The 17,096-nt window shown below is 32.8% G+C and overlaps 2 protein-coding genes, 2 non-coding genes and 1 pseudogene across 5 annotated transcripts; 3 read left to right on the plus strand and 2 right to left on the minus strand.

Moving 5' to 3' along the window:
• Positions 1 to 443: 443 nt before the first annotated feature.
• On the minus strand, positions 444 to 2,471 carry LOC116141357 (annotated as a pseudogene).
• A 13-nt stretch (positions 2,472 to 2,484) lies between these two features.
• On the minus strand, positions 2,485 to 4,829 carry LOC116141326 (protein S-acyltransferase 8-like). Its single transcript, XM_031426845.1, has 3 exons — positions 4,719 to 4,829; positions 3,000 to 3,180; positions 2,485 to 2,593 (listed from the first exon to the last, which is right to left on the minus strand). The coding sequence occupies exons 1-3, from the start codon at positions 4,767 to 4,769 to the stop codon at positions 2,514 to 2,516; spliced, it is 312 nt and encodes a 103-aa protein (XP_031282705.1). The 5' UTR covers positions 4,770 to 4,829; the 3' UTR covers positions 2,485 to 2,513.
• Positions 4,830 to 7,391: 2,562 nt separating this feature from the next.
• LOC116141427 lies at positions 7,392 to 7,498 on the plus strand. The gene has a single exon (XR_004129795.1). It is a non-coding gene; the product is annotated as a small nucleolar RNA snoR99 (small nucleolar RNA).
• A 299-nt stretch (positions 7,499 to 7,797) lies between these two features.
• Positions 7,798 to 7,919, plus strand: LOC116141423. The gene has a single exon (XR_004129791.1). It is a non-coding gene; the product is annotated as a small nucleolar RNA SNORD14 (small nucleolar RNA).
• Positions 7,920 to 10,546: 2,627 nt separating this feature from the next.
• LOC116141374 (ubiquitin carboxyl-terminal hydrolase 27) lies at positions 10,547 to 15,513 on the plus strand. Of its 2 annotated transcripts, XM_031426885.1 has the most exons (10): positions 10,547 to 10,965; positions 11,405 to 11,516; positions 11,861 to 11,961; positions 12,044 to 12,277; positions 12,419 to 12,487; positions 12,635 to 12,763; positions 13,042 to 13,179; positions 13,734 to 13,796; positions 13,898 to 14,236; positions 14,802 to 15,513. In XM_031426885.1, exons 1-10 carry the CDS (start codon positions 10,690 to 10,692, stop codon positions 15,072 to 15,074), a joined length of 1,734 nt encoding a protein of 577 aa, XP_031282745.1. In that variant the 5' UTR covers positions 10,547 to 10,689; the 3' UTR covers positions 15,075 to 15,513. The 2 variants fall into 2 exon arrangements, with proteins under 2 accessions (XP_031282745.1, XP_031282746.1); XM_031426886.1 differs by lacking the exon at positions 13,898 to 14,236.
• The last annotated feature ends 1,583 nt before the right edge of the window (positions 15,514 to 17,096 follow it).

The raw sequence follows: 17,096 nt of genomic DNA on the forward strand, positions 1-17,096 counted from the left end.
GATTAAAATTGATGGATTTCAAATTACTTCAAGTAATATTTTTTATGATTACATATGCTATATTTAGGAACTTGGGATTAATTTTTTTTGTTTTGAAATTTACTTGCTAAGCCAATTGACTTGTATAATAAAGCAAAAACCAACCATATGATGTATTCCAATCCCATTATTTGGTGAAATTTCAATCTCTATTACATCCTCTATTTTATCAAGAGATCAAGTAAAATTTTCTTTTATTTTATAAGAAAAAAAGACGAGCGAGGGGGAGTGTAACGTAATTACAAATGAAATAATATGAAAGTCGTACATATCGAACAACATCAATTTGTATGAAAAATCTGTATATCTATATGTATCGTTCGGTAATACGGAATAATGTTTGTAGATGGTAGCACCTAACAAAATCTTAATAAAAATCATGCAAAATCAAAGGAACACTTCCATGACATCATTTAATTGCCAGAATATCAACTCATTGAGATTCTGCAGTTAAACAAAAACGCAGTAAATTTCAACCAAATTTACTGTTCTCTCTGTTGGAACTCATAGTATGTATCAATGTCTCTGTACTATTTGCAAAGAGAAAAGAGGATCAATGGAGAAACCTCCAAGCTTCTCTTTCAAACCAATTCATGTGTTTCATTGCATGGTTGCAGCAAAAGTTTTCCGACGATCAAGTTTGATCATCAAAGCACTTCAGGATCATACCATTTCTTCCTGTTTTTCAGCCTGCGTGTCCTATACTTCTGCATTCATCACGGCGTTGGGATATCTTAAGGAGATCACCACCGATTTCTCGGTCATCTTCTACCTTACTCGCGGGTCCCCTCCCGATAACGGGCCTCGGCTTCTGGGTGTTCAGGCCATTTGAAGGCCTCTGTTCATTTTCTTGTACATATGCATGGAATTTGATTGCTGGTATCTTGCTGCAGAATACTTGAAGAAAGTTTTTAAGCAACCCTTGTCATAGACACGGATCCGATCATCTCCTCTATAGCGAAAGTTCTCGTATGTCGTCTAAAGAAGTAATTACAGAATTAGAAAGTTTCCATAATCAAGGCAGTATAATAATTATCAGTCTGTTATTTCAAAATTCTAAAATTCAACATGTCGAATCCTTTATTATTTTCATTAAGGTTTCGAAATTCAGTATCCTGTTTCACATCCTCATTTAGCAGCAAAAACATATAATTCAACCAGATATGGAGGTGTGAACAAGCAAAAAAAAGAGAAAAAGGAATACAGAAAACACTAGATGATAATTATTATACATTTTCGCGTGTTATAGATGAGCTATAACACAAATTTTATAGGCCCGATATTCTGTATATATCTTGCTGTATAAATTGATGTTGACAAGACTGTGAAAATGATTTGATTCAGTTTGTAAAAAAAAGGAGCCGAAAGTTGTAAGTCTGACTGTAGAACTCAAACCGAAAAAATCAAGCATATGAAGATATGATAATATCATGCCGAATTGAATGAGAGAAAAACTGACCTGGTTTGTGCTTATGAGATATAAGTGGAAGCAGGTGAGACCTCCAACAAACCAAAGGAAGAAGAAGCATAGGCCACTAGTATTACTGACGCAGGTGTCGCTTTGATTCCTTCCAAAGAGTTCCATAGTTGTCCATTTGAAGTTTTATGTTCAAATGACATTGCACACCACAACCGCAGAGAGAGCTGAAGAAGAACGAACAGAAAGATAACGGTAGTTCCGCTGACATGTATACAAATAATTTTCTAAATTAATAACACTTAGAAATAAGGTCCATGAAGGAAAGATTAGTAAAGAAATTCCCAACAGGCTCTAGTGTTTTAATTAACAACTAACTCAACATCTTTCGTGTCTTATATAGATTTTCTAAATTCCTTATTAAGTAAATGGTGTAGCAATTATCCAAGGCAGATCACTCGCTCCCTAAAATCCCTCTCCATTAAACAATTTTTTTGTTTTGTTTTTCGTTCTCAAATTATAAGCATATATCTAAAGCAGTTTCTGAATCTTCTTTGTCAGCCTATGGCTTTTGAACTGCTAAACCGTGTAAGAATGTAAATCTGACAACATGGAATGAGAATAACTATTATACATGGCTATCATCACAAAAATTGAGCCAAATTTCCTCGAAATAAAAGGATAATTTGCATTTTTTGGGGAATAGGAAGTTTGGCATTTAGATGAATGAAGAAACATACTTTAGAACGGGGTTGATTTAAAATTACACTTGACTGGGGACAAGCACCAGAGTACTACAGCTACAAGAAAGAATTATAAGACCCTGAAGACATACCACTCCAATGCACTGGCCACACCCAAGGGCAATGATGATCAAATCGCTCCACACAGTTGTCGCATCAGAGCAGTGTGAGCAACGTGGTGGACGATACACCTTACATGTATCGCATACTTCACCCGACGACCATACCACCATCAATAATGACTTTTTTGTGGGGGAATCGTGTGATTGGTGTTGGTGTTTTTCATGGTATCAACTGAGGCTGAAGACTCGCCACTACTTCTTCTTCTGGTGGATGTAAATGCGGGGAACAATGCCTGGGTCTTGGGCTGAAGTAGAAACAGCAGCAGCAGCACCTATCATGACCAACTAAGGGATTACAGTTGAATGGTTGCTTAAAACCACAAACATTAGAAAAAAAAAAAAAAAAAGATAGAACATGATCATAAGCAATTATATGGTGACACGAACAGATAAGGGCATCAGGCACAAAGTGAAAAGGAAAACTAGAATCTCATTCAAAGGGCTGCATGATTTTGAAAGTGAGAGAAAAAATGAATCATATGATAAAAATAGTCTTGACGTATCAACAATATTTATCATACTTCTCTATCACCATTTATCCAATTTTTAAAACTGAGCATATGAAGTTGAAGAGATGTCCAACAGTCAATTCTTCAAAGCAAAGCAACGCTAAAATTCTACGATCAGAAAAATTACAAAAAACACCAAAGCTACATTAAGGCTTAGAGAAGAACTAACATAGACTGTGAGCAAAATTGCCACCACCAGAATCGCATAACCTGCAATATGCTGAAACTTCATGAACAAGGTTCCTTGCCACATTTGTGCAAAAGATAACAACAGGAACAAGGATAAGCAAAAGCGTGCCAGCAGGACTTTGCATCGGCCCAAATACAAGCCTTCCATTGCAGAGGAATTTCTGCAAAATGAAGTCAAAGAAAGAAACTTATCAGAAAATTAAAAGGAATAAAGCTAAATCGACAAATCAATTCATTCATAGTAAAAAAACCGTACACACGTACAGAGATGTCATCTACATATGCAAACAGATTTTCTGATCTTCAGCCAAAAGCCACTGAATGATTGATGTAAAACTTTTTTTGGTGTTAGAGCAATTCAAAATGTAAAGAATTGATATTCACTTCAATATGTGCAGAGCTGCTATAAAATGAAGTAAATAATGTTCTGCCATGAATAACTTTTTTTTACTAAACTTAGTAATGGATGTGTTTCCATTGCTCGTCACTATTGCTAAGCACATATCATCTTTCCTTAGGCAAATACTTCTCAGCATTTGAAATGAAAAGTGTTCGAATAAATTGAAAACTGCAGAAACAATCAACACCTGATAAAACTACCAATATCATCTACTATGTTAGAAAAAACACCAAATTTGACAACAATAAAGAAATGCCAAAAAGCTACAACCAAACCAGTAGCTGTATCATCAAACAGACCCATCTAAAATTTCACAATCAAACAAAAATCCAACAAATTCCATCAAACTAGCTAAAGTCCAGAGACAAAAAAGGATACAGTAACATAACAAATTCAGAAACAAAATACTACGTCTTAGCAACAAAACCTCACCTGCCACAACAAAATTCAAAACAAAAATAAGCCACAATCTAAGCCAACAACTCATAACATCTCAACATCAAGAAAACACAATAACAACCAAACCCAGATCATCTGTCACCATTAAAAAACCCACAAAACTCTAACATAAATTAAACATAGCCATCTTCAAGAAAACAAAAAATAAATAATAAATAAAAACTACACTTTAAGAAATTTTTTTTTTTTTTTTTTTTTTTTTTTTACAACTAGCCATATCAACCTCAGACTATATTATAAAACTAATAAATAAACAAGCCAAAATTGAAACCAGATACCAATTCACTACCTTAACAAAAAGCCACCAAACTTTAGCATAAACTAAGCAAACCATAGCCAAAAAAAACAAAAAAAAAAAATGTACACGTACAAGAAGTCCTATTATCATAAACAAGCAAGCCACAAAACTAGGAGCCAAAATTATAACTCATAACTTACAAGAATAATAATAATAAATAAAGCCAACCATGCCGATCAATTCAAACAAAACCCACCAAACTTTAGCGAAATAGCAGAAGCTATGCCAAAAGGAAAGAAAAAAAAACGCAAGTCCCAAGTTTAGGAGCCAAAATTAACTCAAACTTCAAAAATAAATAAAAATGAAAACAATAAAACAGACAACTGTGATCATCTTCTCACATTAACAAAACCCACAAACTCTATCATAAATATGCACAAAGAAATACTACAAGAACAATGACCTCTATATTATCATAAAATAAGCAAGCCACAAGCCTCAAAGTCCAAAATTATAACTTAGAAACTTGTCAAAAAAACACAAAAACAATGAAAGAAAACCAAACCAGATCATATTTCTCAACATTAACAAAATCCCACATCATTTCTCCCCTTCCAAGTTTGATAAACACGCTTAGGCTTAGAATTAGCCATAAAGAAATGGTTTTTACTACAAGTAAGAGTTGAATGAGCAGGTAAAGCAAGAGATAAAGAGAGAATACTGAAACTTGTAGCTTTTAGTTTTTTTCAGAGATTATTAAAAGAAAAAGAAAAAAAAAAAGCAAAAAAAAGGCGGTCTTTGGGTTCAAATGAGCTGTAACGATGATGAGATTGTGGGTTTTTGATTTTGCTTTTGTTACTTTAATTTTATCACTTTTCCCAGGAATGTTTGTTTGTTTACTTGGAAAATGTTTTGTTGTGTTTTTGGTTAAGGTAAGCAGCCGTTCCTAAATATTGGGTTTTTTTTTATTACAGTCAACTCTCTAAGTTTTGAGAAATTCAGTTCCCCCTCAACATCGAGAAATGTGGTAAAACTCCATTTATATTAGTAGATCCTGTTGAGATAGGAGTATATTTGATTTATGATACAAAAATAATCTGCAAATAAATTTCAATATAAAATCTAAAATTTAAGTTGTTGTGACATTGCTCAATTAGGTTTTCATCCATAAAGTTAGTCATAGGACGAAAAGAAATAAGCAATTTCAAGGTTTTGAAGATGTTAAGGTGAGCGCAAGTTGATCCGTATACTTCGATCATTAAAAAAAAAAAAAAAGACAACTATTTGAGAAAGGGGATACATTTAGAGAAATTCAATATACCCCTCAACATCAAGAAATGTCGATGGAACTCCATTATATAAAAGATGATTGGTGTAAGGGTTTGTTTGATTTAGGATCCAAAATAAAAATTGTAAAGAAATTTTAATATGTAACCTAAGGCCCACTTGGGAGTTTTATGGTAGCGGTTATGAGGGTAAACCACTACAGTGGTTTTGAAGGTAAACCATCATAGCGGTTTTTTGTAACGGTTTTTTTAAACAATCAACCTGTGCTTGGGAGTTTATTTTTAGTGGTTCTAACAGTTTTTAAAATGATCAATTTACATATATGCCTATAAAATACCTCAACTCTAACCAGTACTTTGGAGTTTTATTTTTTCAATTATAAGGTAAGAGTTCTTATTTGTTTTCTACTTATTAGTATTTCATAACTTCAAATGTGATAAAACTTCTTACTTATCCGCCATTTTTTTTTTTTTTTTTTTTGTAGCATTTAGAATTATTGAAAAATTGTAACTTACTTCTCCAAGAAAGCATCTAGAAATGAGATTTTAATAATTTTTTTTTTTTTTTTTGCTGATTGCTTTAAATTGTTTTATATTAATATAGTTGAAGACGTGCATAATATGATTTTTTTTTTTAATGTAATTGAGATAATTTTATAGTGGATAAAGTGTTTGGGAATAAAATTTAAAAACCAATAAAACACTCCGATTTGAGGGTGTTTATAACTCTCCAAAATACGTAACTTGTTCTGGAGGGTTTTGAGCCAATCAAAACCAGTGCATAAAAAATCTGGAAGTATAGTTTAAAAATACCTCAAAACTAGTGGAAAAAAAAAACTTCCAAACAGACCCTAAAATTTAGGGTGTCATAACATTGCTCCATTTAATTTTAATCCATTGTAGGTTAAAGAGAAAAAAGGAGAATTGTTCGAGGAGAGTCTCGTATTAGAGAAATTCAATATTATCGTCAACGTCAAGAATATCTATGGAACTCAAGTTAGGGATGTAAGGTCGTGTTATTGTTAATGGTATGTTTGATTTATGTTACGAAAATAACTCATAAATTTTTAAAATTTAAATTATTGTGACGTTGTTTTGTTAGGGTTTCACTCTTTGTATTACCTTCTAGGTTGAGAAGCAAAATGAGTAATCCGTCAAACAAAGGGCTGTCAAAACTCGAAAGTGTGTTGCATTCATACAAAACATGTTTTCGATTTTGGGGGTAATGTCATATTTTAAAAATTTAGGGATGACAGAATTTACCCAGTCTGTAACTTGTCAGTGAACATAGTGAAATGACCAAAAGGACAAAAAAAATAGCTAATTATGGTAACTTTGAGATGGGCATTAGGGGTGTTTTGGGAAGTAAAATACATGTAGGCATGCTGCTTTTAATTCAGACTACCTCTTCATAAAGCAAGGGATTTGGTCTATGAGTTTGCTTTTATTTTTCTTTCCCTTTTTTGACCATCTTGTAGTAGGAAGAAGATTAATCTTCACTAATCTCAAACACTAATTTGATTAATTAGATTTCGGTCAAATCAACCCAACATCTTCAACTAGTCCAGCCCATCTAGACCCGGCCCGGCCCAAACCAGACCACCGTTTCTCAAGTCAAAACCCATTGATCCAGATTGTTCCATCAAAATCCCACCACTGAATCCCCACCGTCCATCTTCGAAAACCCTAAATTCTCTGCAAACCCTAAACCCTAATTCTCTCCTCTCTATATAACAATCCCTCTCTCCTCTCCACCCAGCCACTCTCTTCCTCTTCCTCTTCCTCTTGAAAACCCAATCACTAGATACTCATCACACTCACAGTCACAACTCACAATCCTTGATACGCTGTCGTTTCAGTAATATGTATATGCCCAACTTCGATACTGGTTTTGTTTATTAATAATTTTAGGGATAGGGTTTTTTATTTTTCGGATAATAGAAAGTTTAGTTAGGGGACTATACGTCTGCCCCTTTAGCAGATTTACGAGTGCTCTAGGGATGAACAAGTCCCTAATATTTATTTTCTCCATCTCAATCACTTTGTCAGCAGGCTTTCCTTTGGTTTCTTGCTGATCATTATAGGATGGTACATGTAATTTCAATCTGGGTTTCTGTGATTCTGTTGTTTTATCACGTTCTAAAATTGAAAGATTTGATTTTTTTTTATTTTTGTTGATAGTTAGCTTGGGTTTTTTATTTAATGATGAAAAAGGTAAGATTCCGATTATATGATATATTGGTTGTCTTGAGGTCAATGTGGATGATTTTCAAGGCTTTGTCTTAAACTAAGAGCTGAAAGATTCGGTTCTTTTTGGTTGATAATTAGCTTTGGTTTTTGATTTAATGTTGAAAATGGTTAAAGTATTGATTATATGATGTCATAATCGTGTTGAGGTCCATGAGGATGATCTTTAAGGCTTTTCTCAAAACATTCGCAGTGGCCGCCTGAGAGCTTTCGCCTTCGCCAGGCTTGAGAGCTTATGCTGCTTTTATCCTTCCTTGGATGTCTGAGACCTTAATTGTTAATGGGAATTTGTTAGTTTGCTTTTGGGATGTGTGCGTTTGCCTTGTTTTTGAATGTGTATTCTCATTACAAGTCTAATCTTCTAAACTTAGAAGAATGATATCATTATAGTGTTGATAAAAGCAAATTTGCAGGCTTTTTTTTATTTCATTTTATCGCGTAGAACATGATTAGTTACTTCTAGGTTTAGAAATTTATATTAACCATGTCATTTTGATATAGCAACTTAGTCGAGGCTTGAAATGAAGTAGAGCCTCTTAATGGTTTTCAGTGTGTTGCCAATATGGAATGCCTACTTATTTAAGTTAGTACAAATTTATAATTGGGGTTGTCAAGTTTTTATAATGTAGGTTTTCAATTTTGTTCAGTTTATGGGTGAAGTGTATATTTGTTTGAGGTTATTATTGTTGATGATGACAAATTTGTTCCGAACAAAGAGTTTTGTAAGCGTCACCGGGCCTAAGAGCTTTCGCCTTCGCCAGGCTTTGAGAGCTTGTGCTGCTTATATCCTTCCTTGGATGTCTGAGAACTTTGATCTTACTTTTTTTGACGAGTGTCTTTAAGTCTCAAAATGGTTGAAAATTTGGTTTCTATAGATTCAACATTTCTCACGCCATTGCTACTGTTCACTTGGTTTCACCTCTGCATGTTGAAGTTTTGTTTCAATGTTTTGGGGATGTGGGGAGTTCACTAGAATCAGCTTGAAGTTTTGTCTCTCAAGTTGTACTACATTTTGATAAGCAAAAATAGTAATCCAATGAATTGAATTCTTGGCTAATTATGAAATAGATCCAAATCATTTATAATGTGGTTGAAGATGAGGTGACCCAAATAATGTTCAGTGAATAATTTAATATAGTAGCTAACTCTTTTTTAACTATCTGTTTTCAATCACAAATTTTTAAAATATTATTTTTTCCATCCAAATACCATCTGGGAAAGTAGAGTAGATGTAATTGGTAATTCTCAAGAATTGTTGTATTTCTTTCTTGGTTGTGAGAACATTTGAGAATTTTTGCAATTCATTAGTAATATGAGGTTGAACATATGTTGAAAATAATTTTCCAATACTAGTCAATCTCAATTCCTGAATTGCACTCTTTGATAACTTTTCTCCGATGGTTCAAAACCCTCGATAATTGGAAATTTGTGTTTGCTCACCAACTTGTCCGATACAAAGGTTTGACCTAAGCGAAACCAATCAACACAACGATCGGTCGAAATGATGGTCAAGACCCTCTTTTTATCTCATACACACGTACAATCACACAGATTCTAACATCATTTAAAAGGGCTAGTTAATATTAAACAACCACATAAATAGATAACATGAATATAAATGAAGAACATGTACATAAATAAAAACAAGAACATAAATGAAAATATAACTATTAAACATATTAAAGAACATAAATTAAAACATATATGAGATTTTTTGTTATCTATAATATTTTCAGAGTATTACAACACTCTTGAGGTTGAGGGAAACTTAGAAATATAAAAGAAACATGGAATAATGGAAGTGAAAATGTGTAGAGAAAGTATGGAAGTGTATGGAAAAGAAGAGTGAGAGAAATAAACATAATATTTTCCCACCTATTTGTTAATATCATCATTTATTAAAATCATTTAAACCTTACAACATTATCAATCACTGGCAGTTGAATGGTTAAGGTTTAAATAAAATTCTAACCAATCACAATCATCAAAATTTAATATTTTATCACTAAAAAACTTACTGGTGTTTTCTCATCAAAAGTATTATTAAATTATTATGTAGGTGAGATAAAGTTGTTAACTCATAATTAATATAATTCTATGTGATCAACAACCCCTAAACATTTATTGATCAAAATTTTGCTAAAACGATCAAATTCCTCTCAATTGTAGGTTAGAAAATTCATATACCTATTAAATAAATTACAGGTTTAAAAAATAAAAAATAATTTAACTATACATCTGAAATTATCAGTAACGAATGTGATATTTTATCTATTTTTAGATTAAGCTCTTGAAGGGGAAGGTTATTAGATTTAAATTTAATGGATTAAAAATTATAATTATTTAAAAAATCTTATTCAATATAATTAAATTAAATTATATATATAGGTTTTGGTTTTCAACTTTGATTGATACTTAGAAAGCAATTCACCAACCAAATTAATTACATCAATTTTTTTCAAAATTTAGACCTACTTTTGGAATAATTCAATATTTTTTTGTAAATAATAATAATTATTATAATAGGCAATAATAATATATTTTGGTTTTTAAAATCAAAATTCTAAATATCAAAGCTTGTTTAACTATATAATAATAAAATCTCTCCAAAATAACAAATTCTCTTATTATTAATGAATACTTAACAAGCAGATGAGATTTGTAAAGTCTTTTCAGATTTATAAAATTATTTTTGAAATAATAAATATATTATATCGCTAATAAAGTTTATATTGTTATAAATTAGTAAATATTATTAAATTATTTTTTATTTATTTTAACACCTAAAATCTATTTTGCGATAAGAGATATTTCTACTGTTTACGGAAATATATCCTAACTTAATAGGATAAATTTCATTTAACTCTTTGCTTAACTAAAAGCACTTTCGAAGAAGGCATTAGAGTTTAGAAGGACTTTTACAAGAAGCCGATTCTCCTTTTACAAATCTTTTATTTCAATTGTTTCAACTTCTCAGTTCTTTATTAAAGCTCTTAAGCTTATTTACAACTCACAACTCTTGAATTTGCCCTCTCCTGCAATGAAAACTGAAGCAGGCTCAAGTGTAAAAGCGTTTATTCAGTGTCTCAAAAATGGAGCTTTTTCATGGGTTTCAGCTTCTGGGTTTCACATATCAGTGGCCGGCCTTCTGGGAGCTGCTGGGTTTGTTTTTGCTTTAAAAAAAGATGGTAAATTTGGAAACTTTAGTGGCTTTCCATGGTTGACTGAGAGAGATACCAGTTTGGAGAAGAGGGTGTACTTAGCACCTGGCTTGCAAAATGTTGGAAATAACTGTTTCTTGAATGTTATTTTGCAGGTATATTAAGATTCTTTAACTGGGTATTTTCCTCTTTGCTTAAATTATGTTTGGTTTGAGAGAAAATCATAGGGAAAAAAAAATTAGAATTGTTAACATAAACTTGAGTTTTGTGCTGTTAAGGTCATTCAATGAGGAGTACAACAGTTAAAAGATAGTACAGATTGATGCTATTATTTAATTTATTTATCTTTCTTGTTTTAATATTGCATGCTATTAATATGATGTTATATTTTACAAATCATGATTATGATATGGTACATTACAAACGATGACAAGGTTGTTCGAGTGTTCCAGTATCGTTGCATTTTCCTCGTTTCTTTATTGATGTTGGAAGAGATGTTTTAGTTGACCGGCGTTTGTTATTTATGTGGTTTTAGATGAAGCTTAGAAGTTATTGAATGGATTCTCTAAATACGTTTTTGTTAAATTTTCTCAGGCTCTGGCTAGCTGTACATACTTTAAACCTTTTCTTCAAAAGGTTATGGAGGAATGTGAGGAACACGATGAAAACATGCCGCTTACGGTTGCTTTGGCTGCTTTGTTAGAAGGTGAAAAGAAAATTTTGTGAATGATTATGCTCTTAGGCATAATTTTTTTCACCGCTATTGTAGCAATTCAACTAGCTGTTTTGTCCTGAGATTGACCACTTTAGTTCAAGAAGTTATGATGAGTCATAGGCACATCGTTGACTGAATTATAAAACTCTATTTAGTGGCTTTTCATTAGTCTCTGCTGACTTTACCCAAAACTTGCATTCATCTACTTACTATTCACTGTCAAAAATTAGAATTTATCTTTGTTTTCCTGGATTACATTATTATCAATAATTTGAGAAGAGCAACTATATTTTTCGTAGCTCTGAATATTTGCATTTGAATCCATTCCTATCCAGAATTATGTTTAGTTGCTGAAGGAAGAGTTGTATTAAGTCCACGGGAAGTGATGCTTGCATTGGAACTGTACGTTCAAAACTTCAATCTAACAAGCCAGCAGGTGCAGTCACGTCTTTTCTATGTTGCAACAACTTAGTGTATTGTTATCAGTGCTTGATTTGTGATTTTTTTGTGTGCTTTAGGATGCAGCGGAAGCATTTCTTCACCTTTTGTCTTCTTTAAGGGAAGAATTTTCAGATTGCTACAGTCCAAATCAAAGTTCTCTGGTGGATGCTGTTGCCACTCAAAATTTTAGGATTCTTTCCCCAAAGAAGTCGGAGGACCAGAGTGAGCAGGAAAGATGGCAGAAGCACTTCTTTGGACCATTTGATGGGATTCTTACTAGCATTTTAACTTGTCAAAGTTGTTCATCTCAGGTTCATGTGGCACTCAAAGAACACTTTCAGATAGTGAAATGCTTATAACACTTGTTACTCTGCCCTTATTTTCATATACATATGTGAATAATGTTATATTGAAAATAGATTCTAACTGGTTCGTGTGCGGTTCTCTTGCAGATTTCATTGGACTATCAATTTTTTCATAGTTTACCTCTTTCACCTGTGCTACATAGTGGTTCCTCTATTGTATGTGACCAAAGGTTTAATAATTTAGTTAGTTTATTTTTAAGCCCATTCTCAATTTCTTTCTGAGTTTTGTTTTGTTTTTTTTTTCCTTTTCTTTTCTTTTAATTACAATTGTTTCAACTCTAATTTTTTGCCATGTCATGCTAGATGTTTGGATGTACGTTGGAGGATTGCCTGAAGCAGTTTGTCATTGCTGAACAAGTTGAGAATTACCGCTGCAACCACTGCTGGCACATTGCTGGCATAAAGTACTTATCTGCAATGGGAGCAACTGAGGTAGTTCTACTGTTTAATAATTTTTTCTGATTCTTGGTTAATGGATCTTAAGATGTTGGGCTGATCTACCTTGTGCCGCTGATTTGTTGCTCTTGCTGCCCTAGCAACATAGCCCCAACTCTTGCAGTGCTTCTCCTTTTTCTTGTTCGATTCATCATCTGCTTTCTTTGACTGTGTTGGGCACCTCATCCCATTGATCTGATTCTGGTTATCTAGTTCTTTTGAGCAATACTGCTTTATTTATTATTCTTATGGTTTTAATTTGACTTCTTACACAGATGGAAATTGAAAGACTTAGGACATGTAGTGCTCAAGATTCTTGTGACTGTCGGAATCTTATTCATCTTCAATCACTGCCATGGTCAAATAACTTCTCCCACACTCTCAAACAACTAACTATTTCTCGTTGTCCCCAGGTGTGAATACTGAACCTTTTCATTTGTTGCCATGGGACCTAATGTTCACTTCAGGTTTTAAATGGGACTTTTGGAAGTCATGGAAGCCGCCTAGGACTAGGAGTTCATAATTAATCTATACGATCTGTTTGACAGTCAAAACTGATTACCTCACAACATCTATTGTGAAATCCTTGTTCTTCACTTAATGGAAACAATGTGTGGTGTCCTCTAAAATCTGCCTGGATTTGACAGCATCAGAATGATCTAGGGCAGAGAAAAACATGTGATGGTTATATGTTTTGTAATGTCCCTTTGTTAGGTCTCCACATTATTGTTGAATGCCATTGTAATCTGCTATGTGTTTTTGCTGCGAGTATCAGTTTCTTTTATGATTAGCACAACCCTGGGTAGAAAAACTGCAACTTGTTGCAATGTCTCTGTTCTTTAAATTTTCAAATGTATATGTTAATGTTTCTGAACAACAAGTGCTTTATTCTTTTATTGGAGTGCGAGTATCTTCAAAATTACCTTTGTCTCATGAGCATGCTCATCAGTCTGATCATGCATTGCAGATTCTATGCATTCAACTGCAACGTGCTACTATGAATATGTTTGGAGAACTAGTCAAACTTTGGGTATGTGATCTCTTAGCATTGTAGTTCATATGTTTTCCTCGTTAATATTGTGGGATGAGGAGTTTGTCATAATGTTGGAACCACTTTTTGGAAAATTGTAGGGCCATATTCGGTTTCCATTGATTTTGGACCTCATGCCATTCATGAAAAGTGGGGTAGGAATCAAGGACTTGGAAGAAAGTCGGCTAAAAGGACAAACAACATTGCAACATCAAAAACTAAGCTCTTGTACCAACCCTATTAATATGCAATACGATACAAAAATGCTAAATTCCATTTACGGACTTGTGGGAGAAAATATATATGTTAAAGTATCAGCTGAAGCTGAACTTGGAGGCAATGCACATGTAAAAGCATTTCAGGGAGAATCTGAATTGCCCCAGACTGAAGGCTGTTCTAATACCATAAGCAAAAACATGCACGTGCAATCTGATGATAAGGTTGGTTGAATTTTCACTGATATTAGTGTATCTGGGGTAGGTTAGCTTTCGCATTTATTTTTTCTAGTTTCTTTTTCTAAAAAAAAAAAAAAAAGTTGTCATGCCTTAAGGATGTACATCAACTAACTATTTGTGGTTCAATAGAATTATGAGGTGAGCTACGTACTAAGTTTTGAGAATTTTGTAAAGCAACATTTGGGAGACATCTAAACAGCTTACCAGTCGTGTCATGCTGCATATACCATTAGTCCATGTATGACATAAACCAGTAACAATTGATTCTTGTACCATGAGCATACATTCTGTTCACTTGTTTGGCTCTTACATTGACCATGGATGGATGATTTTGTCTCATAGATGAAACTTTGATTCAAATTCTTTTCTATCAATTAGTAATATTTAAATATTAGTGACGCATGTATCCTAGAATTTTATAATTAGTATAAAGATTACCATCACAAATTTTTAATTAAATTGTTTGGTGATGACATATTGATGCATTTGGAGTGTATTTTTTATCTCTAAAGTTGTCTTATGTTTTGTTTGTCCAATTTCATGGAAGCAGGTGAATGAGTTTCCCCCGTCATGCCCTCCAGAAGCTTATTTTTATCGTCTTTCTTCTGTGGTAGAACACTTTGGAAGAGTTGGAAGTGGGCACTATACTGTTTACAGAAGTGTTAGAGCTGACTCCTGCATAGAAGATCCTGATAAACATTTTGAGACTCCGTCTTCGCACTGGTTTTGTATTTCAGATTCCGAGGTTCATAGTGTTTCAGAAAAAGACGTTCTCACTGCTGAGGCTAGCCTGCTGTTCTATGAGAGAATCATAGAAAGCTGACAATGTGTCCACTACTGTTATTTTTGTTTCAGAAATACAATATAATCCTGGCCAAAGCTGCTACCCGGTTGCAACTCCATTAAAACAATCAAGGGATCTGGTACCTTGAAACTTAAAACAAGCGCCGCCAAGGAGTTTTCACTTCCAGCAGCTCGAATCATTGTATATGAATCTGAAAGGTCGGTCGACTATGCTTGTGAAAGAAAGAAAAAACTTATACATCCATTAGAATACTTAGAATTGAAATCCTGATGGAGTGGTTATGCCTTGAAAACAGAATAGGTAGAAAGAGTTTTTGTCAAATAGGTTTACTTGGATCATCTCTTTGTAACTTGCAATCAAATTGAATTTGTATTTTTCCAATTTGCGTTGAAAATTTGCTTGTATCTGTCTTGAAATAACCAACATGATTGGTGATTTGAAAAATCAATATATATTCAGCGAGTTTCTATTATACGATCATATAAATGGTGTGGTATACTCTTTTGCTTAAAATTATCGACTAAGACTCAGATAGACAGTCATACAAATAATGCGGTATGCTTGTCTTGCTTAAGATTATCGAGTAAGACTTGACATACAGTTGTATGAATAATGTGATACGTTTATCTTATATAAGATTATTGATTAAGACTCGATAATCGGTCATATAAATGATGTAGTATACTCGTTCTGCTTAAGATTATCGATTAAGACTCGGTGAGTGATTGTGACTTACATCATGCTTGATTAGAAGAATAAACAGGCATGAATGCATTTCTGCGGAAGGTTCATTTCACCTCCATTGTTGCTGAGGCCAGACTTTCTAAGCACTCAAACTTGTCCATCATGCACGTTTCTTTAGATTTCATTTTCAGCTGAGATCTTCTGTTCTTGTTCACGCCTATGTCTTATCAACTTATGGGGTAGGCTTTAAGTGCTGCAGAAGAGCTTTGAGGGAAAACCCTTTTCTTTACAAAAGCTCTTAAACAACAATTTCTGCAAAGTGTTTGAAAGTGCTTTTTGGAAAAAATGTTTTTCAAATTTTAGACAACATTTCAAGTGCAAAAACTTATACATTGTTTAAAATACCTTGAATTGAAAGCATTTCAGGAAATACTATCGAAACTTTCAAAAACAAACCTTGGTGAATACCTTGAATTGAAAGTATTTCAGGAAATAGTATTGAAACTTTCAAAAAAAAAAAAAAAACCTTGGTGAAAGGATATACTGCGTCACTCTCTCACGTAGTTATTAGTCATCATTATACGTGAAAAGTTTTTATTACAAAGATACATAAATAACATAATACGTTTATCATAGTTTTATTAATCATGCTTCAAAAGTTTTATTGTTCGGAATTTGAATGTTTCCATGAAAATCATATCGTCATTTCATTCGCATTTGTCGTAAGAAAAACTCTTCTTTAAAACGATGCGTGAATCACGAAGAGACATTATTACAACTTACGAGTGTACGTCCATCTCAATGAAAGACTTTTTCATTATGTGATGCCATAAACTTTCTTATAATACAAGCCTTTATAAAATGTTATTTAGAAAAATAATTTCTAATAAAACTTACATATATAAATAAATAATTAATAAAAAGGATTCAAAATTCACAACTTGTTAAAGTCAGCTACGTCACATGTTGTTTTGCCTTATGAAATCCTCAAATTTTTGTATCTTATGCTAAAATCAAATTAAATCAATACCCCATCAAGTCTTTTCTTTGTCTTTCATTCTAAGGCCTGCCTTTTGTGGAATTTTGATCTTCAGAGTCAAATCATTTCTAGCTCATTCTGATTTTGAGTTTAAATTCATTTTAATTTTAATTAAATTAAAATTCATACAATTGTTTTATCAGTTTTAAACCTTTCTAATGAACTTTATAGGAAATTAATTATAAATTTAATTAAGATATTCCAAAAAAAAAAATCCCTAAATTTATGGTATTTAAATTGGTGGAGATATCTCATTATATGTTAATCATGAATAACTTTAATTAAATGATTTTATTTAATTTACTAGCTTCCATAAA

This window comes from Pistacia vera, unplaced genomic scaffold (assembly GCF_008641045.1).
Source record: "Pistacia vera cultivar Batoury unplaced genomic scaffold, PisVer_v2 Contig398, whole genome shotgun sequence".
Taxonomy (NCBI): Eukaryota; Viridiplantae; Streptophyta; class Magnoliopsida; order Sapindales; family Anacardiaceae; genus Pistacia; species Pistacia vera.

Bases quoted from the DNA above. Each gene is read 5' to 3' on its own strand.
- LOC116141326 (XM_031426845.1), bottom strand. From the start codon at position 4,769: ATGGCTAATTCTAAGCCTAAGCGTGTTTATCAAACTTGGAAGGGGAGA. The intron at 3,181-4,718 runs GATGTGGGATTT...TTCATTTTGCAG, and splicing joins AAACTTGGAAGGGGAGAAAT to AAATTCCTCTGCAATGGAAG. The intron at 2,594-2,999 runs GTTAGTTCTTCT...TGGTCATGATAG, and splicing joins CAATTTTGCTCACAGTCTAT to GTGCTGCTGCTGCTGTTTCT.
- LOC116141374 (XM_031426885.1), top strand. From the start codon at position 10,690: ATGAAAACTGAAGCAGGCTCAAGTGTAAAAGCGTTTATTCAGTGTCTC. The intron at 10,966-11,404 runs GTATATTAAGAT...AAATTTTCTCAG, and splicing joins TCTTGAATGTTATTTTGCAG to GCTCTGGCTAGCTGTACATA. The intron at 12,278-12,418 runs GTTCATGTGGCA...GTTCTCTTGCAG, and splicing joins GTCAAAGTTGTTCATCTCAG to ATTTCATTGGACTATCAATT.